The sequence below is a fragment of the Chiloscyllium punctatum genome, chromosome 19, assembly GCF_047496795.1.
Source record: "Chiloscyllium punctatum isolate Juve2018m chromosome 19, sChiPun1.3, whole genome shotgun sequence".
In the NCBI taxonomy this organism is placed as follows: domain Eukaryota; kingdom Metazoa; phylum Chordata; class Chondrichthyes; order Orectolobiformes; family Hemiscylliidae; genus Chiloscyllium; species Chiloscyllium punctatum.
The window spans coordinates 46,733,864-46,761,719 of NC_092757.1; the positions used below are offsets into that span (position 1 = coordinate 46,733,864).

General features: G+C 42.6%; 1 protein-coding gene across 3 annotated transcripts in view; it reads right to left on the reverse strand.

The window, feature by feature from the left end:
* Positions 1-27,856, reverse strand: part of zzef1 (zinc finger, ZZ-type with EF hand domain 1) — a 244,983-nt gene that overhangs the window by 61,879 nt on the left and 155,248 nt on the right. For 2 of the 3 annotated variants that reach the window (XM_072589324.1, XM_072589323.1), the window contains exons 35-44: positions 26,739-26,904; positions 25,045-25,307; positions 22,390-22,562; positions 16,625-16,726; positions 11,853-12,432; positions 11,276-11,448; positions 10,119-10,396; positions 9,493-9,667; positions 8,165-8,297; positions 90-286 (exon numbers count right to left, since the gene is read on the reverse strand). In XM_072589324.1, coding sequence (XP_072445425.1) covers positions 90-286; positions 8,165-8,297; positions 9,493-9,667; positions 10,119-10,396; positions 11,276-11,448; positions 11,853-12,432; positions 16,625-16,726; positions 22,390-22,562; positions 25,045-25,307; positions 26,739-26,904 — 2,240 coding nt within the window. The remainder of the gene's footprint in view (positions 1-89; positions 287-8,164; positions 8,298-9,492; positions 9,668-10,118; positions 10,397-11,275; positions 11,449-11,852; positions 12,433-16,624; positions 16,727-22,389; positions 22,563-25,044; positions 25,308-26,738; positions 26,905-27,856) is intronic. The other variant, XM_072589320.1, reaches the window with a different exon arrangement.

Sequence of the window (27,856 nt, forward strand, 5' to 3'; positions counted from 1 at the left end):
ATGACCTTCATCATCTAGATGGACATCATCTCCCATTTGAATTGGCCAAATTTCCAAAGCAATCATTAGTTTCGTTAACAAGTGATTACCTGCAGTGTTTTGTAGAGACCCTTCAGAGCAAGTGATTGGAGCCAGGTAGCCTCCACTGCATCTGGACAGCTGCTGTCTATATTGGTCTGCAGTAGGTGGCTGTAGATTAACATAAAGTGCTGTAGGAACTGGATGAGTTGAGGTTGAGTCGCCATACATTCAGGTTTACAAACCTGCGCCAACCGGTAATCCCTCACTGAGTTAAAACAGAAATGGACATTTAAAGAGGACATTCAAAGTGAAAATCCACACCTGAGTAAAGCTGGCAGGACAAAAATCAAGCAAAATACATTAACCCATTGACAGATGTTATCACCTCAGGAGAGTATCCTGAAAAAAGCTCTGCTTTGAACATGGGTCACTCATACCCTTAAACACAGATCAGCTAATTGATGAATGGAAAGGTGAATCTGGATGAGAACAACATGATGCTGTTTTGTGATCGGGCGCAGGGCACACATTCTGAAAAACAGGACAAAACAGATGGAGGCATATAGTATGAGAGTGAATAGACACTGACTGTCTCCTTTGGGAAATATTACTAGCAAAGACAACCACAAATTGAATGCTTTTAAACAATGGAGAGAATATAAGAAACAGTGAGGAGAAAAGAAGTGATCAACTTGAGCATTATTTGCAGAAAAAGGTGAGGTGCATGAACTGCTTCACCGAAGAAAGAAGCAGGTGAAGATAAGGTAGAAAAGGTAATCAGCTAGTTTGTTTTCCTGAGAAGTATCATATCTGAGGGTTATACGTTTAATCTAAGAGGCTCCAGGTAGAATTTTCAGGCAGCTACATGCCCACATTAAAGACATTGTCAAATTCATAGAGATGTAGAATTAACCAACTCTCTCATCACAGAAAACTTGGTCCAGGGTTGAAGAAAAACAGCATCGTGTCAGCATTTCAAGGAAACTTTGAGACTGCACCAGAAAAGATGGTTGGCAATGAATTAGGCTTGTGAAAATACACACGCCAAATAAACTAAGTTCCACTAAAGTGATAGAAATGCAGCAAAACAGCACCTTAAAGAGGAAGCTGCTACTAATGCATGGACAGGGAAAGGGGAAGTTCAAGGGCAAGGAAAGTACAAGGTCATGTTCACCAAATGGTAAAGGTTTGACAACTGATAGGAAGTGAGACACTTTGCACAGGTCACTAGTGGAAGGTGGAAAATCAAAACAAAAGTAAAACAGATTGACATAGAACAAAGAACTGCACAGCACAGGAACAGGCCGTTCGGCCCTCCAAGCCTATGCTGAAACATAACACCTCTCTAAACTAAAATCCTTTTGCCTCTACCTAGTCCATATTCCCTCTGTTCCCTGCTTATTCCTCTCAGTCAAGATGCCTCCTAATATCATTATTTTATCTGCTTCTACCACCTCATCTGGCAGCACACTTCAGGCACTTACCACCCACCACTGTGTAACAAAAACTTGTCTCTCACATCTTGTTTAAACCTACACTTCTACCTTAAACCTATATCCCCCAGTAACTGACATTTGTACACTGGGACCAAGACTCTGATGATATCCAACCTATTCATGCTCTCTATTTTCTCAACCTGTCTGCCTCTGACATTCAAGTGAAAACAAACCAAATTTGTCCAATCTCTCCCAGTAGCTAATACCCTCCAAACCAGGCAACATTCTGGTAAACAAGGTTTGTAGCTCAGGTTGAGGTTTAGGGTGTAGGTTTGATATCCAGACGTTTCATTACCTGGCTAGGTAACATCATCAGTGGCGACCTCCAAGTGAAGCGAAGCTGTTCTCTCCTGCTTTCTATTTAGATGTTTGTCCTGGATGGGGTTCCTGGGGTTTGTGGTGATGTCATTTCATGTTTGCTTTCTGAGGGGTTGATAGATGGTATCTAGATCTATGTGTTTGTTTATGGCGTTGTGGTTGGAGTACCTGGCTTCTAGGAATTCTCTGGCATGTCTTTGCTTAGCCTGTCCCAGGATAGATGTGTTGTCCCAGTAGAAATGGTGGTTTTTTTTCATCCATGTGTAGGGCTATGAGGGAGGGAGGGTTGTGTCTTTTTGTGGCTAGCTGGTGTTCGTGTATCCTGGTGGCTAACTTTCTTCCAGTTTGTCCTACATAGTGTTTGTGGCAATCCTTGCATGGAATTTTGTAGATGGCGTTGATTTTGTCCATGGGTTGTACTGGGTCTTTTAAGTTTGTTAGTTTTTGTTTGAGAGTGTTGGTGGGTTTGTGTGCTACTAGGATTCCGAGGGGTCTCAGTAGTCTGGCTGTCATTTCTGAAACTTCTTTGATGTATGATAAGGTGGTTAGGGTTTCTGGCTGTGTTTGGTCTGCTTGTCGTGGTTTGTTCTTGAGGAATCTGCAGACTGTATTTTTTGAGTATCCGTTCTTCTTGAATACATTGTATAGGTGATTCTCCTGTGTTTTCTGAAGTTTGTCTGTGTGAGGTGGCTCGTTGGAATAGTGTTCTGATACAGCTTCATTTGTGTGTTGGGATGGTTGCTGGTGTAGTTAAGTATTTGGTCAGTGTTTGTCGGTTTTCTGTATACGCAGGTTTGTAGTTCTCCATTGTCCGTTCTTTCGACTGTGACGTCCAGGAATGAGAGTTTCTTCCTCCTTGGTGGACTTTATACCTGTGAGGGTGTTGTTGATGATGTTAAATGTCTCTTCTATCTTGTTTTGTTTTGTGATGACAAAGGTGTCATCTACGTAGCCACCTAAGTTAGCCATCAGGATACACAAACACCAGCTAACCACAAAAAGACATGACCCTCTCTCCCTCTTGCCCTACACACTGATGAAAAAAGCCACCATTTCTACTGGGACAACACATCTATCCTGGGACAGGCTAAGCAAAGACGTGCCAGAGAATTCCTAGAGGCCTGGCACTCCAACCACAACGCCTTAAACAAACACATAGATCTAGATACCATCTATCAACCCCTCAGAAAACGAACAGGAAATGACATCACCACAAACCCCAGGAACCCCATCCAGGACAAACATCTAAATAGAAAGCAGGAGAGAACAGCTTCGCTTCACTTGGAGGTCGCCACTGATGATGTTACCTAGCCAGGTAATGAAACGTCTGGATATCAAACCTACAGCTCAGCGAGCAAACCCACACCCTAATTCTGGTAAACCTTTTCTGTACCCTCTCCAAAGCCAAGCTGCCTATCCCTTATAAGTCCATTCTTTTCCATCTGTGAGTATATCTTTGTCCTCAGAATCTTCTCCAAATAATTTCCTTACCACTGACTTTAGGCTCACCTCCAGTCCATAATTTTCTGGATCATCCCTGTTGCCTTCCTTAAACAAAGGTACAACTTTGGCTATTCTCCAGCCCTCTGGTACCTCTCCTCTGACTGAAGAGAACGCAAAGATTTTGTGTTTCATACAAGGTGCCAATTTCCTCCTTCGTCTCCTTCATATTGTGAGATAGGTCCCATCAGGTCCTAAAGATGTAGCTACCTCAATGCTTTTCAAAACAAACAACAGCATACTTTCTTTTTTAAAGTATCAACATGCCCTAGAATATTGACATACCCCTCTGTGGACTTACCACCTGCCATGTCCTCCTACTTTGTGAACCGATGCAAAGTACTCATTAACAATCTCACCCACTTTGGCTCTATATAAAAATTTCCTCCTTTGTTCGAGAGTGGGCCTACCCTTTCCCGAGTTACCCTCTTGCTCCTTAGGTATGTACAAAATGCCTTGGGATTTTCCTTAATCTTGTTTGCCAAGAATATTTCATGGCCCCTTTTAGCCTTCCTAACTCCTTATTTAAACTGTTTCCTTTCTGCTTATATTCTTCAAGAGCTCTTCCTTGTTCAAGAGAACAAGGAATAAGTAACAATACAGCATAGGAACAGGCCCTTCAGCTCTCCAAGCCTGCACCAACACATGTTGCCATTCCATACTTAAACTGCCTTCACTTACAGGATCCATATCCCTCTATTCCCTTCCTATTCGTGCATTTGTCCAGGTGGTTCTTGAATGCTGCGATTGTGTCTGCTTCCACCACCTCCTCTGGCAGCACATTCCAGGCACTCACCACTCTGAAAAACTCACCTCGCACATCTCTTAAAATTCCCTTGAATTTGTGTCCCCTAGTAATTGATGCCTCCACCCTGGGATAAGGCCTCATGCTTTCTACTCTATCCCATGCCATTCACAATCTTATAAATCTCTGTCATGTCATCCGTTAACTTCCTGCTTTCCAATGAAAACAAACCCAGTCTATCCAAACTTTCTTCATGGTTAAAATCCCCCATATCAGGCAACATCCTGGTAAACCTTTACTGTACTCTCTCCATGGCATCCACATCCTTCTGGTAGTGTGGTGACGACAACTGTACACAATATTTCCCGTGGGGCCTAATTAAAGTTCTATAAAACTGCAGTGTGACTTGCCTATTCCTACACTCAATACCCTTTCCAACGAAGGCAAGCATGCCATAGGCCTTTTTTACTCTTATCTGTGCTGCCACCTTCAGTAATCTGTGGGCCTGCACACCCTGATCCCTCTGCATATCAATATTCCTAAGAGTTCTGCCATTCACTGTATAATTTCTACCTGTATTTGACCTTCCAAAATGCATCACCTCACATTTGTCCAGATTAAACTCCATCTGCCATTTTTCTGCCTATTCCTCTAACTGATCTATATCCTGCTGTATCCTCTGACAACCCACCTCACTATATGGAACTCCACAATCTGTATATCATTTGCAAACTTACTAATTAGACCAGCTATGTTTTCCTCCAAATCATTTATGCAGACCACAACAGAAATCCCAGCAGTGATCCCTGCGGAACATTGCTCGTCACAGCACGGCCCTCCATTCTGAAAAGCATCTCTCCATCACTACCCTCTGTCTCCTATGACTAAGCCAGTGCTGTATCCATCTTGCCGGCGCACCCCAATACCATGTGACCTTACCTTTTATGCCAGTCTGACATGAGGGACCTTGTCAAAGGCTTTAGTGAAGGCTATGTAGACAAAATCAACCGCTTTTCCCTCAATCGTTTCTGTCACCTCCTCAAAAAACGCCATCAAGTTAATGAGGCACGACCTCCCCCGCACAAAACCATGCTGTCTATTGCTAATAAGTCTATGTGCTTCTGAATGCATTTGAATCATGTCCCAGAGAATCTTTTGCAATAATTTCCTTACCACTGAAGTGAGTCTCACAGGCCTCTAACTTCCATGATTATCCCTGCTACATTTAAACAATGAGACAACATTGGCTATTCTCCAATACTCTAGAACCTTACCGTGGCCAAGCAGGATACAAAGATGTCTATCAATGTTGTAGCAATTTCTTCTCTTGCCTCCCTCAATATTCATGGATAGATCCCATCAGGACCCGGGGTCTTATCTACCTTAACACTTTTTAAGGCACACAATACTCCTTCCTTTTAAAAAGCAACTTGGCTTAGAAATTCGATTCTCTCTTCCCAGAGATCATCCTCCACCAATTATTCCTCTTTGGTGAATACCAACACAAAATATCCGTTTAGGACCTCACCCACCTCTTTTGGATCCACACATAGATTTCCTCTTTTGTCCGAGTGGGCCAACCCTTTCCCTGGCTACCCTTTTACTTTGTATGCATGCCTTAGAATTCTCCTTAATCCCATTTGCTAACGACATTTCACGATCCCTCTGAACCTCTCTCATTCCTTGTTTCAGTTATTTCCTATTTTCCTTATATACTTCAGGGGGTTTCTAAGTTCCCATCCTCCTAGACCTTATGTCTGTTTCCTTTGTCATTTTGACAAAGGTCATAACATCCCTTTTCATCCAAAGTTCACATAACTTACCTACCCTTCATTCTCTCAGGAATGTGTCACTCCTGAACCCTTATCAGCTGCCGTTTCGAATACTCCCACATGTCCAATGTGGATTTACCCTTAAACATCTGCCTCCAATCAAAATTATCCAGTTCCTGTCTAATATTGTTGTAGTTTGCCTTTCCCCCAATTTAAGACCTTCACCTGAGGGGTGCTGATATCTCTATCTACAAGTACCTTTAAACCCATGGTATTATGGTCACTACTCCCAAAATGCTCCCCCACTGAAACTTCACTCAGCTGGTCGGGCTCACTTCCAAAAGCCAGGTCCAGTATAACCACTTCCTGGGTTGGACTGTTGATACACTGTATCAGGAAACCCTCCTGAATGGTCCTTACAAATTCTGCCCCATCCAAGTGCCTAGCACAAAATGAGTCCCAGTCAATATAGGGGAAGTTAAAAATCACCCACCACAACAACCCTGCTATCTTACATCTGATACCTGAACCTTGCTATCCTTATCCTTCCTTTTCACAGGAACATGGTGGTCCTCAACTTTAATTAATTGGCCTTTAAAAGATTCCCATGTCAAATGTGAATTTACCCTCAAGCAGCCACCCCAGATACAGTGCCTCGTTCTTACCTAAGGATTCCCAGACTAAGGCACGGCAGTCCCATAATTATGGATAGTCTAAAAATGCTGACAACAGGGAAGGCTAAGAGATCTGCTGGAGGCGTTTAAACTAATAAAGGGTTCAGGTAAAGAAAGCTAAAAAAAAAAGTAACACGAGCAAAATGTCTTTTTCCAAGCACCGCAAACCTGTGCATCTTTGTTATCGCTCCTGTAGTCACGGAAACAACTCTTTGTTATGACAAGCAGTTGGATTTGTGGCAGATATGGATTCAAAATGGAATTGAACAACAGGTTCGGATGATTTAGAAGGAGCAAGGGAGGAAATCAAACTGGATTGTTTCACAAGACTGAAAGACAGCCCTGCCATGAGATACCGACAGGAATGTGCAGCGAGACCAAAATCAGATCAGCCATGACCTTACTAAATGATAGAAGAGGTTTGAAGGGCTGAATAGCCTACTCTTGCTGGCAAGTTCTATATCCTTTGAGTGTCGCTGCAGCTGCAAATGGACCTGGTGTCTTCCTTCTGTGATATAGGATTCAATGATATAAATACAAGTTGGCAATGTTGAAATCTCCTGTGTAACAATCACAGCATTGACAATTTCAAATGCAATTCCTGCATCCAGTTCTATTGCCCTTGTGTTGAGCTTAGTTTTGCTTATATGCCTTCACTGTGGTCAGTTTTAAAACTCAGGGTATTCTAGCCATATTTTGGCAAATAGATGATTTTCCTTACATCATGATCCAACCTCAAAACTATAATTTTAAAGAACAGTGTAATTTCTTTTACCCATGTTTTCTGTTTGTCTCACAGGTGGGCTGCTTTTTTTTAAAGCAAAACAATAGCTTTTGTGGTGAGCGGTCTACAGTGGACTGAATTCTACAGGGATTCAAAATGTTCTCTGGAAGTCCTGTCCCCAATATAATTTAGGAACCACGGAGTTGAAAGTAAGATGGCAGTCCCTGGGCAACACCGGCTCAGTGGTTAGCATGGTTGCCTCACAGCACCAGGCGACCCAGCTTCGATTCCAGCCTCGGGCAACTGTGTGTGGAGTTTGCACATTCTCCCCGTGTCTGCGTGGGTTTCCTCCGGGTGCTCCGGTTTCCTCCCACAGTCCAAAGATGTGCGGGTTAGGTGAATTGGCCATGCTAAATTTCCCGTAGTGTGTTAGGTGCATTAATCAGAGGGAAATGGGCGGGTTGCTCTTCGGAGGGTCGGTCTACTTGTCAAACTAAGCCGTTAAGTTTAATCACTGCCATTACACAGCTCTTCTTATACCTTTTGCATATTCACGATCCCTACAAGCTGAACAAGGGACAAAATGTGAATTGGTCCACAGGTCTCAATAAAAAAGCTATTCTGTAAATGAGGTAAAAACAATGACTGCAGATGCTGGAAACCAGATTCTGGATTAGTGGTGCTGGAAGAGCACAGCAGTTCAGGCAGCATCCAAGAAGCAGCGAAATCAACATTTCGGGCAAAAGCTGTGCTCTTCCAGCACCACTATTCTGTAACTGACTCCTAGGAGGTGAGTTAAACATTGGTTCGGCTTTGCCTTACTCTCCTTTCAGAAATGCAAAATCAACCAACTGCTCTTACTGTACTTGAGCTGGATCTCAAGGGTAATTGTCACCCAGGGGGAGGTCAGTTACCTGTTTTACGTTTTCGAGTCTTGGTGTCAATTACCACGGCTTGAATCTTCTCTGTAAAATGCTTCAGCACAATGACATCATGTGACTCATTAGCATTGTCTATGTAAACAGTATGAGTGCCTCTGCAGAGTACCTGTGTCAGAACAGGAGTTTGGATTTTAGAATCGACAACAAATCACAAATAATTTTGATCCCTTTAATAAGCAATGAATTGCGTTTCAATAGACAACTGAGCAAACCTGCTGCAGCAAGACACCAGTTTCACTGGAAGGGTCTTCACCTCATGACATATACTCAGCCCAAAATACCAGGTGCCATAATTCACCAAAACATTCCTGAACCAGAACGTGACCACATATTTAAAAACAGATGGGATGCCATGTATCCAAGTAACTGACTGACGTTATAATTCTGTTTGAACAACTCTGATTTAAACAAAACTGACGAGCAGGTTAAAGTCAGAGGCAGGGGTAACCAGCAAGCTGTTAATCAGTTTATGGATTAAAAACTTTCAATTTACAGCACAAGATTGACCTAACACCAGCAGCACGCTGGTTCAGTGGTTAGAACTGCTGCCTCCCAGCACCAGCAGCCAGGTTCGATTCCAGCCTCAGAAGACCACCTGTGTGGAGCTGGCACATTCTCCATGTCGGTGTGGGTTTCTTCTGGGTGCTCTGGTTTCCCCCCACAATTCGAAGGTGTGCAGGTTAGATGGATTGGCATTTGGTAAATTGTCTATTGTGTCCAGGGATGTGCAGGCTTACAGGGATAGGGTAAGGGGAATCTAACTGAGGTACTCTTCGGATAGTCGGTGTGGACTCAATGGGCCGAATAGCCTGCTTCCACACTGTTGGGATTCTATGATTCTGATACTTCACAGCCAAACTATTTATAGTTATTGAATACAAAATACCAGGAAGTAACAAGTTGAAAAGCTTTGAACAGAGGATTTGAATATATGAAGGCTTAATGATAGCAATGTTGCATGAACTGAAAATTAGAATCTTAAAGTTTAAAACCATGAATGATAATTCCACATTAGATAATTCATCCATCTTCATTACAATCTAGTCAGTGTCAAGTAATACTTATTATGGCCATCAAGATATAGATTGGCCAAATATCCTGAAACTACTTGAAGTAATATTTATTTCGGCCTTCACTATTGCTAAGGAGGATCTGACCAAGAGTCTGGGGTACCTGTTCTCTTCAAATGTTGTTCACTCACTCTTCTACTCCTTTCAGTTACTCCAATGTCATTCATTTCATTTTAACATGGCAACACTACAGATTCCATTTCAGCTCACATACTGAAATGGTTGTTTTACCTCTGGGAATCCGACCAGAACCAGCAGGGTGAAGATGTTGGTGCGTTTCAGATGGAACGGCAGCTCCTCAATGCACCGCTGTGTGCAGGCCGCAATCACCTCCTGCCATTGCGGGCTAAAGTTCAGGTCCCTGAGGATATCTGCCACTGAAGATGCCCAGTCCAGGCTAATCCTGCTTCAATCAAGTGAAAGGCATAGTGATGGGGCACTTCTTCATTCAAGAAATACAAACAAGGCATTTTGTAAAGTTCAGCTTTCGAGTCAAGGTCCCAGAATTTAACAATCACTGTCATAACCTTGAAATCTACACCAATAAAAATGCATTCACAACCTCAGAAGTGCTTCAGACAATGAAATTTCTGAAGTCTAAGATCTACTGAAGTGTTGAAAAACAGTAGGAAATTCCCACATGACACAATCCCATCAATGAGAAAAATTACCAGATTATCTGTTTTAGTCAAAGCGATGGAGTGATTATATATTGGCTCTGACACTGGGAAAGACTCAAATAGGAAGAAGGTGAAATAAAAAGACCACAATTTATTATTGTACCAAACTGTGCTTGAAATTATTTTAAAGCTTTAAGCGCTCCCTCATACAAAAACAAACAAACAAATAAACATTACCAGTCCAAGCACACTGCTCCGAGACTAAACAAAACCTGCGTAGTCATCCAGCCAGGGTGCTTCAGCTTGCCTTCTGCTGTACTAAGTAACGCCCACGATGCAAATAGGACATCCTTGACTGCTGCATCAGCCTCTGCTGGGGAGATTCTCAACAGTAATTGTCCAAGCAGCCCCAGCGTCAAGTGATAGGTCTCAATCAGTTGCCCAGGGTTCTGCATTGCCACCCGAAACAGCAGTTTCAGTACTTGCCTCAGGTTTGGTAGGCACATGGATGAATCCTGTGGGATGAAAGATAGTATCAAAAATCTGTGCATTGGTTCAGAATGCCCAGTGGTTAATTATCAAAACAGCTATTGTGAACACAGCTGTACATTTTGATATGTCAAGGGACTGAGTTCTTTGGAACGGCTTGCAAGACTTGGGTTTTGCTTTCTTAGCCTGGCTTGACTGTGACCCAAAAGAGGCAGACAAGCTGTTAAAAGAAAAGGGAAGTCTAAACAACCAAGTTAAGTTTTGGCATTATCACTGGGTCAAAAACCCTGAAATTCCCTCCCTAACAGCCCTGTGGACAGGTGTGCACCACATGGACCGAAGTGGTTTAAAGCAACAACTCAACAACAGCATCTCCAGGCACATGGACAGCAAGTGCTAACTTTGCCAGCTACAAGCACATCCTATTAAATAATCTGGAGAAAATGACATGGGGACCAGATAGAACCAGCTGAGAGGGAAAATTGAGGATCATTTTTAGTAAGCTTCTTTTCAAACGACTGAACCACACACAGAATGAACTTCTAAATGGAAGACAGTTGAAAACCTCGCTAGGATTTAGAGAAACGTTTTGATGTTGCGATGGGACAAATGTGATCTTTCTGAGAAGGAGCTGAATAGATTTCCCCTTGTTCCTCGCAAACCTGGAAAATTCCAAACATTCCAAACTTTCATGTCATTCACATTCAAGTTCAGAAAATAAATCTCAAAACAACTAACTTGAAATAAAACCTCAGGGAAACATTTGAACACCCAATCTATTAAACATAAACTAATTATCATAAGCAGCCAAAAATAAAGCACCTTCTATCATACATGTGAAGCCTGTTTATTCGCTTGTTAAATATACGAAAATGCTTCCCAATAAAACAACCAGTGGCTCTTACAGTTTTCACAGGAGGCAGCATGGCAGCCAGCAGTCCGAGAATTCTCTCCTGTGAGCATTCAGCAAAGATCTGGTCTTGGCTGTGCACGGGCTCTCTGACGGCAGTGTGCGTCTTGAAAGAGGTTTTCGATCCACATGTGCGAACTACAGCTGCTTCCACAGCGGACTCTGGTCCTGGAAAATCAAAAAACAGCCCCTAAAGCAATGCAAGAAAATTCATTTGGTCTCTGCACAGTCAAGACTGCACTCCTGCTTACACCAATTCTGGCCCGTCAGCCTATTCCACCATTTCATCAGACCATAGAAAACTCATCTCATCTTAACTCTTTAATCTTTAACACGATCGCAGAAGGAATAGTAATTGCAAAAACGGACCTGTGTTAAGATATATTCTTGGTAAGACTTGTAATAAATTAAACTGGCTTTCAGTAACACAGGAGTCAATAAAGCGTTTATTTGTTACCCAACACAAAATATTACTTTTAATCTCACTTCACAAGCTCTTTCTTCCTAAGTTGCTGAGTAAACTGGATCTAATTCTTCATAATGCCTTGGTGAAAAAGATTATATTGACTTACCTGCTTTAACCACCTCCATGGCTGACGTAGACATTTGCTGTTCAGCTGCATTGGAGTCAGGCGGCTGTGTTCCTGACACAGTAGACAGCAGCACTGATTCAGTGGCCACCGACTCTGCAGCACTGGCAGGAGGTGGCTTTGCGAACGTGTCGGATGCAACACTGGGCACAAAAGAATGCTGTATTTCTCTGGATGTAGTGGACATCACGGACAACAATGAACTGTGCTCAGACTGGGAGGCACTGAGTCGCTGTTCAGTCTTGGGTGGCTTCGTGGAAAGGTCAGAGGAAGACTGTTGTATAGAAGCAGCTTCAACCACAGAACCGCTATGTTTAACTTCATCTTCAGAGGCAATATCTGTTACCATGAAACTTAACTGACTGGGTGATAAAGCTGCTGAGGAACCAGTCGTGGATAAAGACATGCGATGTGATGAATCAGAGTCAGAGATCATATTGTCCTTACTGCTCTCAAAGTTCAAAGTATCTCCTCGGGATCCAGATACCTGAAGCACCTGTACGCTCTCCCACTCAATGCTGTCAATACTTGCCAAAGTGGCATCACTTTCACTTGATTTTAACTGGAGAAAAACAAACAGGGATCTGTGACTTAAAATCATACCACCTTCCATTTATACAGAATCATTAACATCATGGCAAGAAATGGCATATAATTATTCCTCCAAGACATAACACCAAGCCATGTAAAGGAATGTACCTAAAATGTTCAAACAAATAGGTTTTAAAAAAATGTGCCTTAAGAGACCTTGGAGTGCAGGTTCATAGCTCCTTGAAAGTGGAGTCGCAGGTAGATAGGATAGTGAAGGTGGTGTTTGGTATGCTTTCCTTTATTGGTCAGAGTATTGAGTACAGGAGTTGGGAGATCATGTTGCAGCTGTACAGGACATTGGTAAGGCTACTGTTGGAATATTGCGTGCAATTCTGGTCTCTTTCCTATCGGAAAGATGTTGTGAAACTTGAAAAATTTACAAGGATGTTGCCAGTGTTGGAGGATCTGAGCTACAGGGAGAGGCTGAACAGGCTGGGGCTGTTTTCCCTGGAGCGTCGGAGGCTGAGGGGAGACCTTATAGAGGTTTATAAAATCATGAGGGACATGGATATGATAAACAGACAAAGTCTTTTCCCTGGGGTTGGGGAGTCCAGAACTAGAGGGCATAGGTTTAGGGTGAGAGGGGAAAGATATAAAAGAGACCTAAGGGGCAACTTTTTCACGCAGAGGGTGGGACGTGTATGGAATGAGCTGCCAGAGGAAGTGATGGAGGCTGATACAATTGCAACATTTAAGAGGTATTTGGATGGGTATATGAATAGGAAGGGTTTGGAGGGATACGGGCCGGGTGCTGGCAGGTGGGACTAGATTGGGTTGGGATATCTGGTCGGCATGGACGGGTTGGAGCAAAGGGTCTGTTTCCATGCTGTACATCTCTATGACTCTAAGTGACACAGAGGGATTTCGCAAGAGAAGCCTAGGGTTTATACTGAGGCAGCTGAAGACACCGCTGCCAACAGTGAGGCAAATAAAACTGGTGATGAAGAAATCACAACTGAAGGGGGTGCAGAGAGAAACATTGTTCTTTTGAGTGAAATATGCTGGAAGTGCACTGCAAGGAGGGCTGGGCTGGAGTGAAATCAGGTGCCACATAAAAAACTTCATTTTTCATTGGTAGAGATTTTTAATTTTATCAGCTGGAAATTACATAGCCTAAAACAGCTTTAGCAGAACTTTAGAAATTCTGATGTGTTGAAACTAGCTTTGCATCAAAACCTGTCCTAAAATTCTAGTCGTCCAATCCCCTCAAATGGACTGAATTCCTTTATCCTCCCAATAATTACTGAGTTGATTTATAAACATAATAAAAAATGTTCTAAAGGAGCCATTGACTTAGTTGAGCCCTCTTCTCTGTCATTCCCTTGCATTTTTTTCTCCTTATAGCCATCTGTCTCACAAGGTGTCACTCAGTGAGGGTTCAGGACTAGGAAGTAACCAGCCAGAATGCATGAATCAAAAATTAGCAAGTTATTAAGAATTAGGCGGAGCATCAATTGGGCCATTTAGGTTCAAGACTACAATTGATTTTTAGTGCAAAAATTAAAGATCAGGAAAGTAACCCACTCTTGTAACAGTTTCTTTGGGAGAAGTGACTTTCATTTAGCAAGCTTTTGTTTAGTACAACAATTTTTAGGAACACAATAGAAGTACTAAATGAAGGATAGCTGCAATTAATTTGAGGGAATAAGTTATGAACATAAATATTAGCATGCAAGAGTGCTACTGTACAGAGACAGGCCCTTTGGCCCAGACTGTTCCATGCTGACCAAACTGTCCACCCCACACTAACCCCATTTCCCTGCACTTGGCCCATATCCTTCTAATCCTTTCCTATCCATGTATTTGTCCAAATGCCTTTTAAATGTTGTTAACGTGCATACCTAAACCATTTCCGCTGGCAGCTCATTCCATACGCATACCACCTTCTGTGTAAAAAAGTTGCCCCTCAGGTTCCCTTTTATTTTTCCCCTCTAACCTTAAACTGATGCCCTCTAGTCCTCGATTCTCCAACCCTGGGGAAAAGACAGAGTGCATTCACCCTATCCATGCCTCTCATGATTTTATATACCTCAATAAGGTCCTCCTCAGTCTCCTAAGCTCTAAAGAAAAAGGTCCTGGAATGTCCAACCTCTCCCCAGAACTCAGGCCTTGGAGTCCTGGCAACATCCTTGTAAATTTCTTCTGCACTCTTTCCAGTTTAATGAACATTCTTCCTATAGCAAAGTGACCAAAACTGAACACAATACTCCATGTGATCTCACCAATCGCCTGTATAACTGCAACATAACTTCCTAACCTCTATACTCAATGCCCTGACTGAGGAAGGCCAGTGTGCCAAAGCCTTCTTCACTGCCCTGTCTACCTGTGATCCAACTTTCAGACAACTGTGCACCTGAAGTGCATTGTCAAAAGTTAAAATAGGCGTTTAGCACACTTGCCTTCATTGGTCAGATCTTTGAATATAGAAGTTGGGATGTCATATTGAGGTTGTACAGGACGTTGATGAAGCCTCTTCTGGATTACTGTGTCCAGTTTTGGTTGCCCAGTTATAGCAAGGATATTATTAAGCTAGATGTTTGAGCAGCACAGTGGGTCAGTGGTTAGCACTGCAGCCTCACAGCACCAGGGACTAGAGTTTGATTGCAGCCTGGGGCAGTTGTCTGAGTGGAGTTTGCACATTCTCCCCATGTCAGTGTGGGTTTCCTCCAACAATCCAAAGATGTGCAGGTTAGGTGAAGTGGCCACGCTAAATTGCTCGTAGTGCTCAGGAATGTGTAGGTTAGGTGCATTATTCAGGGGAAATGTAAAGTAAGAGGGTAGGGGAGTGGCTCTCGGTGGGTTACTCTTTGGCAGGTCAGTGTGGACCTGTTAGGTCTAACAGCCTGTTTCCCCACTGTAGGGATTCTACGTTGCTGTATATGGAAGGTTTGAGTTATAAAGAAAGACTGGGACCTTTTTCCACTGGAGTGTAGGAGGTCGAGAGGCCAACCTTATAAATGTTTATAAAATAATGAGGGGTATAAATAGCATTAATGGTAGTTGTCTCTTCCTGAGGATGGAGGATTTCAAGACTAGGAGACATACTTTTAAATGAGAGAGGAGAGATTTTTATTAAAAGAAATGACAGGCAAATTTTTACATGGAGCGTGATTTGCACGTGGCATGAACTTCCTGAATAATGGGTGGATGTGCGTACAATTACAACATTTAAAAGACATATATATAGGTACATGAATATGGGCCAGGAGCAGGCAGATAGGACTAGTTTAGTTTGGAATTATGTTTGACAAGGACTGGTTGGACCAAAGGGTCTGTGTTAAGGAAATGTTAAGGAAAAGAAATTAGGCCGAATGTACCTTAATTAGATCACACTTGATGCATCATGGACAGTTAATACATTAACTTCAATAACCAATATTTGCGTTTCATATTCTTCTTGAAGAAATAATTTACAATGAATTTCAAAATATTTTTAGGAATTTAACATGCAGCTGATTAAAATTTTCCAATATCCCAATTTGCCTTCAGTACCTTTCTGACTTAAACAGTCTCAAATTTTCATTTGTATTAGTACTGACTTCATGATCGACTTAGACCAAAGTAATTGAGTAGCTCCAAAGCAGAGATCCCAGAAACAATACCCAACTTCTAAACAAATATTTCCAGAGGATCCAGATAAAGCATTGATATTCATCAACATTCAGCTTTTCAATAATGCAACACAGATTACAATTTAATTATTTAATTCCATTTTACACTTTTTCCCTTACTGAAGCTAATAAATTAGACTGGTTTGTGGCACATGTTGCAGAATCAACAATGCAATTTGAACTCAAGAATTATCGAACACTTCAGGTATCCAGATACCACTGTACATCACTCACGTAGCTCAAAATATATCAGATTTCATAGAATCATCATAGAATCCCTACAGTGGGGAAACAGGCCATTGGTCCAACAAGTCCACGTGGTCAATTCACCAGACCTGCACATCTTTGGATTGTGGGAGGAAACCAGAGCATCCATAGAAACCCCATGCAGACACGGGGAGAATGTGCAAAAACCACGCAGACAGTCGCCTGAGGCTGGAATCAAACCTGGGTCCCTGGTGATGTGAGGCAGCAGTGCTAGCCACTGAGACATCGTGCCCTTGAAGATCTCCAGGCATAAAGTCTGCCCAACTATTTCTCAGGTGAGTTTACCTTCTTTGGGATTTTGTTCCGACTGGACTGAACAGCTTCCTCCCCATTTCCCGAACGAGTATCAGACAAAATTGCTTTCTGGACACCAGCAGGAGTGGATTCCTAAAGAGTTGCAAAAGATAACAAGCATTGGTTACTTCCTACTTGATTAGAAAAAGCATCATTCAAAAGATAGCTTCAGATCATTCCTAAATCTTAATGCACTGGGTGTAAACAAATTTATATCTTCAAGTAAGCCAGCAGGATGTTTTTTGTGAAATTTATGCTGATGAACAAAAATGCACTGACCTGGGGCATAAGGATTAAGAAACAGAAGAAATTTCTTTATTATTTTATAAAATGTGGACAGAGCTGCCAAAGCCTTTGCTGCTTATCTCTAATTGCCCTGAACTGAGTTTTTCAATAGATTGTATTTCCGATGAACATTTTGAATTGTTCTTTAAAAATACATCTACTTTATTCACTGGCATGCTTTAAATTTATTTATCCAATGAAGTTGGGCCAGCTCTCTTCATAGCTATTCACTTTAAGGCTAGTGTTAGAGATATCAATCCTATGATAATCTCAGTGGTTCCTGACATTATTAACTAAACCTGTTATTACCAACATTAGGTTTAAAATAGCTTCATTCTGGGATGGTTGCACAACGTATTGTTCCAATATTGTCACAAAATTCATTTTCAGGCCACTATTGCCGAATTGATTGGTCTCGTCTGTATGATGATGCTGTAGCTCAAGTATTGTAACTGTAAGAAAAACTTGCAAGTGTGTAGCACCTTTCATACAATTAAACATCCCAAAGCTGTTCATTAGCAAATGATCAAAAACAGCTTTACACTGTACCACTGAAAAAAGCTATTAGGTCAAATATTTGATAGTCTGATCAAAAAGGCAGGCTTGAAGTGTCTTAAAGCAGCAAAGAGGCAGAATAGTCTAAGGATTGTATTCCAAAGTTTAAGGCCGAGGAAGTTTGCCTCAGCCACCACTGGTGAAGTGGTCAAGTACAGGCACAAAGAGCAGTTTGGAATAAGTGGACAGAGTGCTTGGGAGGCTGTAAGGTTGGAGGAGATTGGTGAATTAGGGATGACAAGACCTGGAGAGGCTTGAAAGTAAGGATAATAATTTCAAAATGAAATTTGCTCGATCGAGTGCTAACATGGATCAACAAGCATTGGGGCCATGGGAAAGTGGGACACTGAGGGTGAGGACAGTGGCAGAGTTTTCAATGACTCCAAGTTTACGGAGGATGGTCGGGAAACAGCCAAACCAGCAGAAGATGAGGGTTTCAGCAGCAGAAGTGAGACAAGGGTAGTCAGGTGATGTTACAGAATTGGAAACAATCCATCTTAGGTAAGGGTGAAAATGTGGTAGGAGGCTTAGTTTGAAATCAAATCCAACACAAGTTGTGAACAGTCTGACTTCATCTCAAATAGTTGCCAGAGAGGAATGGAATCTTTGGCAAAGAACATAGAACAATACAGCGCAGAACAGGCCCTTCGGCCCTCGATGTTGTGCCAACCTGTGAACTGTTTTCAGCTCGTCCCCCTACACTATCCCATCATCATCCACGTGCTTATCTGAGGATTGTTTAAATCCCCCTCGGAGGTAACTACATTGGTAGGTAGGGCATTCCACGCCCTTCCCACTCTGAGTAAAGAACCTGCCTCTGACATCTGTCTTAAATCTATCACCCCTCAATTTGTAGTTATGCCCCCTCGTACAAGCCAACGTCATCATCTTAGGAAAAAGACTTTCACTGTCTACCTTATCTCTTTCAAATCCCCTTACCCTTCTTCTTTCCAATGAGAATAGACCCAAGTCTCTCAGCCTTTCCTCATAAGACCTTCCCTCCAGACCAGGCAACAACCTGGTAAATCTCCACTGCACCTTTTCCAATGCTTCCACATCCTTCCTGAAATATGCCAACCAGAACTGTACACAATATTCCAAGTGCACCCACACTAGCTTTTTGTACAGTTGCAGCATGATATTGCGGCTCCGGGACTCGATCCCTCTACCAACGAATCCTAACACACCGTATATGCCTTCTTAACAGCATTATCAACCTGGATGGCAACTTTCAGGGTTCTGTGTACATGGAGTTCAAGATCCTTCTGCACATTCACATTAAAACTGGAGTTTTTAGTAGGGACAGGGACTTCTGACTTATTAATACTTGGACGATGTTTCTGACCAATCAGGACAAGATATCAGATATGAAATAGGATAATTTGGAGAGAATGGAGGGATCAGGAGAGCTGGCAGAATTTAGTGTTGTCAACAACTGAGAAAATGACTATGGTTTCCCATGACACTGTCAACGGACAGCTTGTGGATAAGAAAGGAGGAGGAAGGCAAGGATGGATATTTGGGGTAACCAGAAGTAACAGTGCAGGAGCGGAAAGGGAAGTCACTGCAATGTTTGCAGAAGTTGCTGAAGAAATTCAGCAGGTCTGGCAGCGTTTGTTAGAGAAATCAGAGTTAATGTTTTGGGTTTTGGAAATGATAGCATCTGGGAAAAAGTTGTATTTATCTTGATGTCAAGAGTGGGACAGAAGGAAGAGTTAGTTGAGTCAGGAGATGGAAAGGTGGGGGGGGGGGGGGGGGGGGGAGAAGAGAGAGGAAGTAGTCAGGGGAAGCAAAGGGATTGTTGATAGGAAGTCTCTGGACTCAAAATATTAACTTGGCTTTCCACATATGGTGTCATGCCTCATGAGTTTGTCCAGAAATGTCTGCTTTTGTTTCAGATTTCCAGCATCATTTTGCTTTAGATTTATATTATAATCAATGCAATAACTCTCTGGTTATGATCAGTTAGTTAAAACCCATTAGAACTATGAAACTGACAGCAACTTCTAGTCCGGCAAAGCAAGGAAATGGGAATCCTGTGCCAACCTCGAGTGTTGGTATGTGCACATGAGCAGTTAAACATGGAAATCAGCATGCCACCATTAGTGGTTCCCTGCCCTATACACAGGTTATATATTGTTAAGCTCCTCAAAAATGGAAATTTCCTTTTTCCTTCTAAATTCACTCCTGAGGTGTAGGTGCGGCTGGCTGTGTCGGCATTTCTTGCCATCTCTAGTTGCCTTCTTGAACCACCGCAGTCCATGTCACTTGAGTTATGATAAATCTACATTTTTACACCATCAGTCACTGTGCGAAAGCCCCAAAGAGCTTTGCATTGCTAGGGTCATTTTAAAAAAAATCTTGAACAACCTGACTCCAAAAACCTTTTGGAGAAACATGAGAAAAGAAAGATTTAAAAAAGGAATACTGTGTCAATTCTGGTCTCCCTGTTATCGGAAGAATGTTGTGAAAGGGTTCAGAACGAGTTACAAGGATGTTGCCAGGATTGAGGGTTTGAGCTATTGGGGGGGGGGGGGGGGGCGGGGAAAGAGAAGGGGGGGACTGAGAAGACTGGGGCTGTCTTCCCTGGAGCATTGGAGGCTGAGGGGTGACCTTATTGAATTTTATAAAATCATCAGGGGCATGGATAGGGTGAACAGCCAAGGTCTTATCCCCAGGGTGGGGCAGTACGATACTGGGCATAGGTTTAAGGTGAGGGGGGGAAACATTTAAGAAACCCCTGAGGGGCAAATCTTTCTCACACAGGGTGGTGAGTGTATGGAATGAGCTGCCAGAAGTAGTGGAGGAGGCTGGTACAATTATAATATTTAAAAGGCAACTGGATGGGTAGATGAATAGGAAGGGTTTAAAGCGATAGGAGTCAAATACTGGCAAATGGGATGAGGTTAACTTAGAATGTCTAGTTGGCATGAACGAGTTGGACCAAAGGATCTGTTTCCATGTTGTACATGTCTATCACTATGACATGAAGGGTAACACATTTTACACAGTGAATGGCTCGTGTGTAGAATGAACCTCCGCGGGAAGTGGTGGATGTGGGTTCAATTACATTGTTTACAAGGCATTTGGATATATTCATGAATAGGAAAGCTTTAGAGGGCAATGTGCCAAATACAGCCATGTGGAACAAGTTTAGTTTGGGAACATGGTTGGCTTGGACTGGTTGGGGCCTAAGAGTCTGTTCAATGCTGTATGACTCTGACTCTAACTCTAGAACCATAGCATGATATAGTAAGGGGAGGTTCTTCAGCCCATCAAGTCTGTACTGCTACGAATCCACTACATTCTACACTAATCCCACACTCCAGTCTCAAATATTATACCATAGAATCCCGTGTAGAAATAGGCTCTTCGGCCCAACAAGTCCACACCGACCCTCCGAAGAGTAACTCACCCAGATCCACCTGACCTATTATCCTATATTTACTCTTATAAAATGCACCTAACCTACACACCCTTGAACACTATGGGCAATTTAGCATGGCCAATCCACCTAACCTACACATCTTTGGATTGTGGGAGGAAACTGGAGCACCAGGAGGAAACCCACACAGACACAGGGAGAATGTGCAAACTCCCCACAGACAGTCACCCGAGGCTGGAATCAAACCCGGATCTCTTGTGCTGTGAGGCAGCAGTGTTAACCACTGAGCCACCATGCTCATCCAAGTACATTTTAAGCATTGTGAGGTTGCCCACCTCAACTACCTTCCCAGGCGGTACATCCCAGACACTCACCATCCTCTGAGTGACAAAGATTTTCCTCAAATCCCCTTTCACTTTAAAATTAAGTGCCCAAGTTATTAACCCTTCAACTAAGGGAAACAGCTGCTCCCTGTTTACCTTGACCATGCCTATCATAATCTTAGACACCTCTATCAGGTCCCCCCTTCAACCTTCTCTGCTCCAAAGACGACAATTCAAGCTTATCAAGCCTCTATAACCGAAATGTCCCATCCCAGGCAATATTCTGGTGAATCTCCTCTGCACCCTTTACAGTGAAATCACGTCCTTCCTATAGTTTGATGACAGCACCACATACAGGACTCCAGCTGTGGCTTAACCAAAGGTCGATAAAGTTCCAACATGACCACCCTGGTCTTATAATCAATGCCACATCTGGGAACAGCTTGTTTTTTTTTTTAAAGTTTACAGTATTTTAGTTTATACCTTAAGTTCATGTGTATACCTCAATCTTTATTTTGCTACCTGAAAATAGACTGCAAGATGAAAAAATCATCCAAGTTTTTAACTTCCTGGTTTGCGGTCATAGGGATGTACAGCATGGAAACAGACCCTTCGGTCCAACCCGTCCATGCCGACCAGATATCCCAACTCATGAGAATTCTTCACTGTAATTGACTGTAACCTTGCTTGACAGCATCACCGTTGCAAGATGCTGAAGACATCAGGAGCTGATGTTGGAATCAAAGTAACATTAGGGATAGGGATTTATATACCACACAGACCTCTACATCTTGGCAGCAGCAGGTGCCATCACATCACTGCTGGCTGTGAAATCTGCACTGTTGCTTTTCTTCTTTAAGCCCAGTAAGAGTTATCAAATACAGCTTCAGAGCACAGTCCGTCCAGAGCTCCTACCAGGCTACCTGAATATTGCATGAACCACCTCTGCAGAACTAGCCGCAGTAACTAGTTTATGCTCTCCACAGCACTGCCTAACCACCACAAACTGCAGAAGGCTATGGCTCATCAATCTGCATCTTTTACTGAAAGAGCCCACAGCCATTCCACCGAAAGCCCTGAACAGAAAATGAAGAGATTCGCATCAGATCAGTCTCAACTAGTTTCAGAAAGTTTAGTTCTAGCATGCGGAAATTTTGTACAAAGCTTATCAAACTGAAATAAATAACAGAAGTAAGTTAATTATTTACATTTGATGAATCCAGGTCAGAGGATTGAGACTGAGCTTGCTGCTGGCTACTGATGCTACATTCAGTTGTGGAAAGCATCGGTTCACCAGTGTCTGTTGAAGTACCAGTTATATTCTTCTCACTTTCAGCTGACACGTTGGACAGCAAAGAAAGCACTGCAGAATTCTTTAGATCTGGACCAAAACAAATTTAGCAAGCATCATTATTACCTTTATTTTAAAGAAAAAAGATAAATACTGTATATACTGGAAGCACATAGGTCAGTCAGTATTTGTAAAATGGACAATTTGACATATGGATGTTCTTCACAGGACTTAATGTTCCAAAGAATATCTTCCCTTGAAAATGAAGTCTTAAAAGCTGTGACTTAAACATTCACTTACCTTCACATGCCACTGATGCTCTTTAGCGTGCTATATTTCCAGACCATTACTGCATAGAATTACACAATATAGCACTTAAACAGGTCATCTGACCCAATAGGTCTATGCCAGTATTAACACAAGACCCAAGCCTCCCCCCCCCCACCTTATTTCCTCTAACCATAGCATACAGCCCTCTATTCTTTTCTCCCTGGGCGTTTATCCAGATTCACTTAAATGCATTCATACCTTTTCCCTCAACTTCTACATTTGGTGACAAGCTCTACATTCTCACCATTCTCTACTGAAATCCTTATTGGATTTATTGGAGATAGAGATATATATAATTGGAGTTAGATATGGGTCTTAGAGTTAGAGATCAAAAGATGTAGGTGTAAGGTGTTGAGTTGAGTGATCAGCCATGATCATATTGAATGGTAGAGCAGGTTCAGAAGGCCTGAAGGTCTACTCCTGTTCATATGTTCTGTTTCGATGAGTGGCTATTCCATCTGTTTATCATTTCTACCTTCTTCTGGGAAGCACATGTATCTTTTCTATCTCCTCAATCTCACTGAGCGACTGTACAATACACCTGGCAGCTTCCATCAGAAAGAGACCACCTGAGCAACACAACACTCCCTCAGTGCAGCACTAGAATATCAACCTAGATCACTATGCTGAACTCCATCACTGAGACGTACAGAACTGACCTTTTGCCTGAGCTGACTACCAGCACAGACCGAATTGCAGAATAACTCTCAACACAAGCCACTTCCTTTCAAGGGCAGTGAAAGGCTGCTGCCCATGAAGTGAAATGTCAACAGGAAAAGCAGTGTCAGCAAACAGCACACACTTCCTGCCCAGCGTTGGCATAGAGGGTTCCCAAGAGGTCATACAGCACAGTGACAGCGTCCCTAACTCTCATCCAGAAGATCAAGCTCAACTCCCAGCTACGTTGGAGGTATGTCATAACATGACCCAGCAGCTGAATTGACAATATTTTAAAGCTCCCAACTGAACAATATTTTGCTCTTCCTCAAGGTCACCCTCCACCATGGGAGTACCATCTTCCCCACCATGTATGACATGAGCCTTTAGAGTCTCAGAGTCCTACAGCACAGAAACAGGCCTTTTGGCCTAGACTGGTCCATGCTGACCAAAATGTCCATCCACACTAACCCCATGTCCCTGCACTTGGCCCATATCCTTCTAACCCTTTCTTATCCATGTATTTGTCCAATTGCCTTTTAAATGTTGTTAATGTACGCCTCAACAACCTCCGCTGGCAGCTCATCCCATATGCGTACCTCTATGTAAAAAACATTGCCTCTCAGGTTCCCTTTTATTCTTTCCCCTGGAACCTTAAACTGATGCCCTTGATTCTCCAACCCTGGGAAAAAGACTGAGTGCATTCACCCTATCCATGCCTCTCCGGATCTTATACACAGCTATAAGATCCCCCTTCGGTCTCCTACGCACTAAAGAAAAAAGTCCTAGCTTGTCCAACCTCTCCCTGCAACTCAGACTGTTGAGTCCTGAGAACATCCTTGTAAATTTCTTCTGCACTCTTTCCAGTTTAATAACATCACTCCTGTAGCAAGGTGACCAAAACTGAACACAATACTCCTAGTATAACCTCACCAACATCCTGCACAGCTCCCCAACTTCTATACTCAATACCCTGGCTGATGAAGGCCAGTGTGCCAAAAGCTTTCTTCACTGCCCTGTCTACCCGTAACTCCACTTTCAAAGAACTGTGCACCTGAACTTCAAGACCCCTCTGTTCCACTACACTCAAGGCCCTACCATTCATCATGAAACTCCTCCCTTGATTTGACTTTCCAAAATGCAAAGACCTTACATTTATCTACATTGAACGCCATTTGCCATTTCGTGGCCCACTTCCCCAGCTGATCAAACAAACAAAATCTATACATTTCAAAACAGGAATGACGACTCAATGCTTAATTCGAAGATCATTTGCAGGAAAGGCTCACAGGCCCAAGTGACTGTTTGAAGACTGGCAAAGAGTCTGAGGTCAAAATGCTGATTTCATTTCTTTGGCAAACTGTTCAAAATTATTTCTCAGAGGGCCCTGGAAGAGGAGGGAGGGGACATTTCACTCCCTTTAATCGGAGTTGAATTCAAATGCACAGCAGAGGCAGAAGGCCAATATAGCAGAAGGATAAACATAAAGGTTAAAACAAATAATTTAAAATTCATGATTGCTTTAGCCAACCATCGTGTACATTTATAATTGAATTAAGGAATGAGTGTCTTGCACATGACTAACTTTTGCCTTGATGTGCTTTGAGTAGATATTCGGTGATGAGCTCTGTGCAGTGAGCCTCCAGTGCCGCAGCATGTTTGCGTACATCTGAGTCCAGCTCCTCTTCTGCAGGGTTTGGTTCTGTTACAATATCAGCTGTGTAGAGGGCCAGTGCGCTGAACAGCAGCCAGGTATAGTTGTGGATATATGGCTGTATGAGCCGATGGCGGTCACTGATCCGAATCGTCACCATGGGAAACACTGTAATGCTGTGTGTTGGCAAGTGACTGCAAGAATTAAAAATAGAGAAACTTGGTACCTGTCTTAGTGCAATACAATTCACCACACAACTTAACACAGTTAAAATAGTACAATGAAGGAACACAGTGCAATTGACAGCTGAATTTCAAATGAAGCAGCTTTTGATACAATTATAGTACTCTCCTTCACCAGCTTAGATAATTACACGGAAACAGCTGCAACATAAGAGGAACCGTATAGAAATAAGGAACACCTTTACTGGGGATGAAACTGAGTGAGCCAACATAATCCAACTACAAGCAGTTTAATCTGCTGAGTTCAAGTTACACGCTGACCAATATATGCTAGGGTGCACCAGAGGGAGGGAAACCTTATGGTGAAACTTATGCTCAAACCAGTTGGAAACATTTCCCAGAAAGTCAATTAGTCAAGTAATTGAAGAATAAGATCTCCAAGTCAAATGTGCTGGAAGCTATGTTCAAGGGCACGATTTTGGCAGTTACTCAGGCAGCCATATGGTGAGATATTTTCATTCATATCTTACCCTAGGCACCACACGAGAGGCAGAGGGAAATAAATAAATCAGTGAGTTTACTGGAAACTCCATGGGGCGCTTTCAAAGTAGGCACGTCTGTTTACAACAGAGTGCACAGATGGTAGCAACTGTGGGGAATGTTGTGGGAATGACAATGACAAATCTATAGAGTCCCCTAAAAAGTCTGCTTTAAATGACATGAGACAACCACATCCTCATTAAGGCTGCCTACCTCCTTCACCTTATTACCACCCAGTGCCACCCCTGCATCAGCTTTCAATTGCTGAACACCTCTTCCCTCCCATTCCAACATACTCCTGATGGGTCTCTCTTGTTCCAGCCCCCACGAAATGACATAATTCTGTTGGCGGTATCTGAACACACATGAAATCTCAGCCACCCAGCTCCTCTGAGCTTGCTCACCTACACTGGCACCCAGCTAAGGAAACAAGACAAATGGAAAACTCCCATCCTTGGTTTCAAACCGCTCCATGGCCTTAACCCTGCCCATCTCTCTCAACACCTCCAACTTTGCTCATAACAACTCCACCTCTCCCTGAAACCAGATCTCTGCATTCAATCAATTCTGACCATTTCAGCACTCCTGAAGCCAGTGATGGCTTTTAAGTTATCTGGACACTGGCCTCTGGAGTCCCTACTAATTCTCTATTCATCTTTTCCATCATTAGTGACCTCTTTACAATTGTACCTCTTCAATCAGTTTTTGCTCAGATAATCTCATATGCCTTATCTAGGACTCAATGTCAAACTTTATTTGACAACTTTCCATGAAAACGTACTATATTCAGGCAAGTTGGTGCTGATGGTTTAGTTTTTATTCCCAGTGTAGGCCTCTGTTCTAATACCAGAGGAAGGAATGGGAAATGGCAGTTCCATCTTATACATTACTGCACTCCGTTACCTGTCAGGGTATTTCTTCGCAGAATAGCATCCATAGCACAGATCAAAGTCATCACATACATTACAGTTGATCCTGCGGCCTATGATCAACCCCTGGCAGTGATCACACGCATACTCCATATTCACCATCTTGTGATAATCTTTGTGATGTTCAGGCATCACTCCACCTATAGAATAAAATCATCACAAAAACAAATCAGCCGCAATTCACCGTTAGCCTTCAGGAATGTTACAACACTCTAGAATGCAGCGATTTAATATTGAGCAAACTCCTGGTAAAACCCACTTCCAACATTTTGCACAGGAATTGTTAACATTACCCTAAAGTAAACACTAGTTGTATTTGATGGACAAAACGTACATTTTGAGAAAGCCAAATGTTGTAATAAGTTAATCGTGCACGGGAATGGTACATTGCAGTTTCTGATATTTGATAATACTAGATAAAGCACCATGCAGTGCAGAGCAAGACACCCTCAACTAGTTCCAGGGCTGCAGACCCTGACTATGCATCAATACAACAGTAGTCATTTTTAGGCTGTCACCAGTTAGTACTCTGGACATAAATCCCATAAATCAGCTCACATATCTTGGGGATACAAGCTTTCTGCTTCTGGAAACCAACCACTGGAAATGTCACAACGTCCCTGCTTTCATTTGGATAGCAGGAGAAACACAATCAGATTGTGCAACCTGAGCTATTACCTAGGATGGCATTTCCCAAATTACACTGGCCAGCTTAATGATACAGCTCCCACTTTTCCCTGTACTGGTACCAGTGCCCCATGAACCAACCTCTAATTCTCTCTCACAATCTTGGAGTCACACATTCCTGAGGTTATTACCTTTGAGGTTGTGCTTTTTAAATTTAGCCCCAAGCTGCTCATAATTGCCATTTTCCTAAACCTATCTCTGCTGGTGGTACCCAGGTGCACAACAATATTTCTCGTCAGTCTAAGACAAATATCCCAAACCCTGACACTGGGATGACCGTACAACCTTCTGGACTCTCACTCTTGGCTGCAGAGAATGGTGTTTATTCTCCCTTACTATATGCCCTCTACTATCAGGTTAAAAATCTTACAACACCACGTTATAGTTCAACAGGTTTATTTGGAA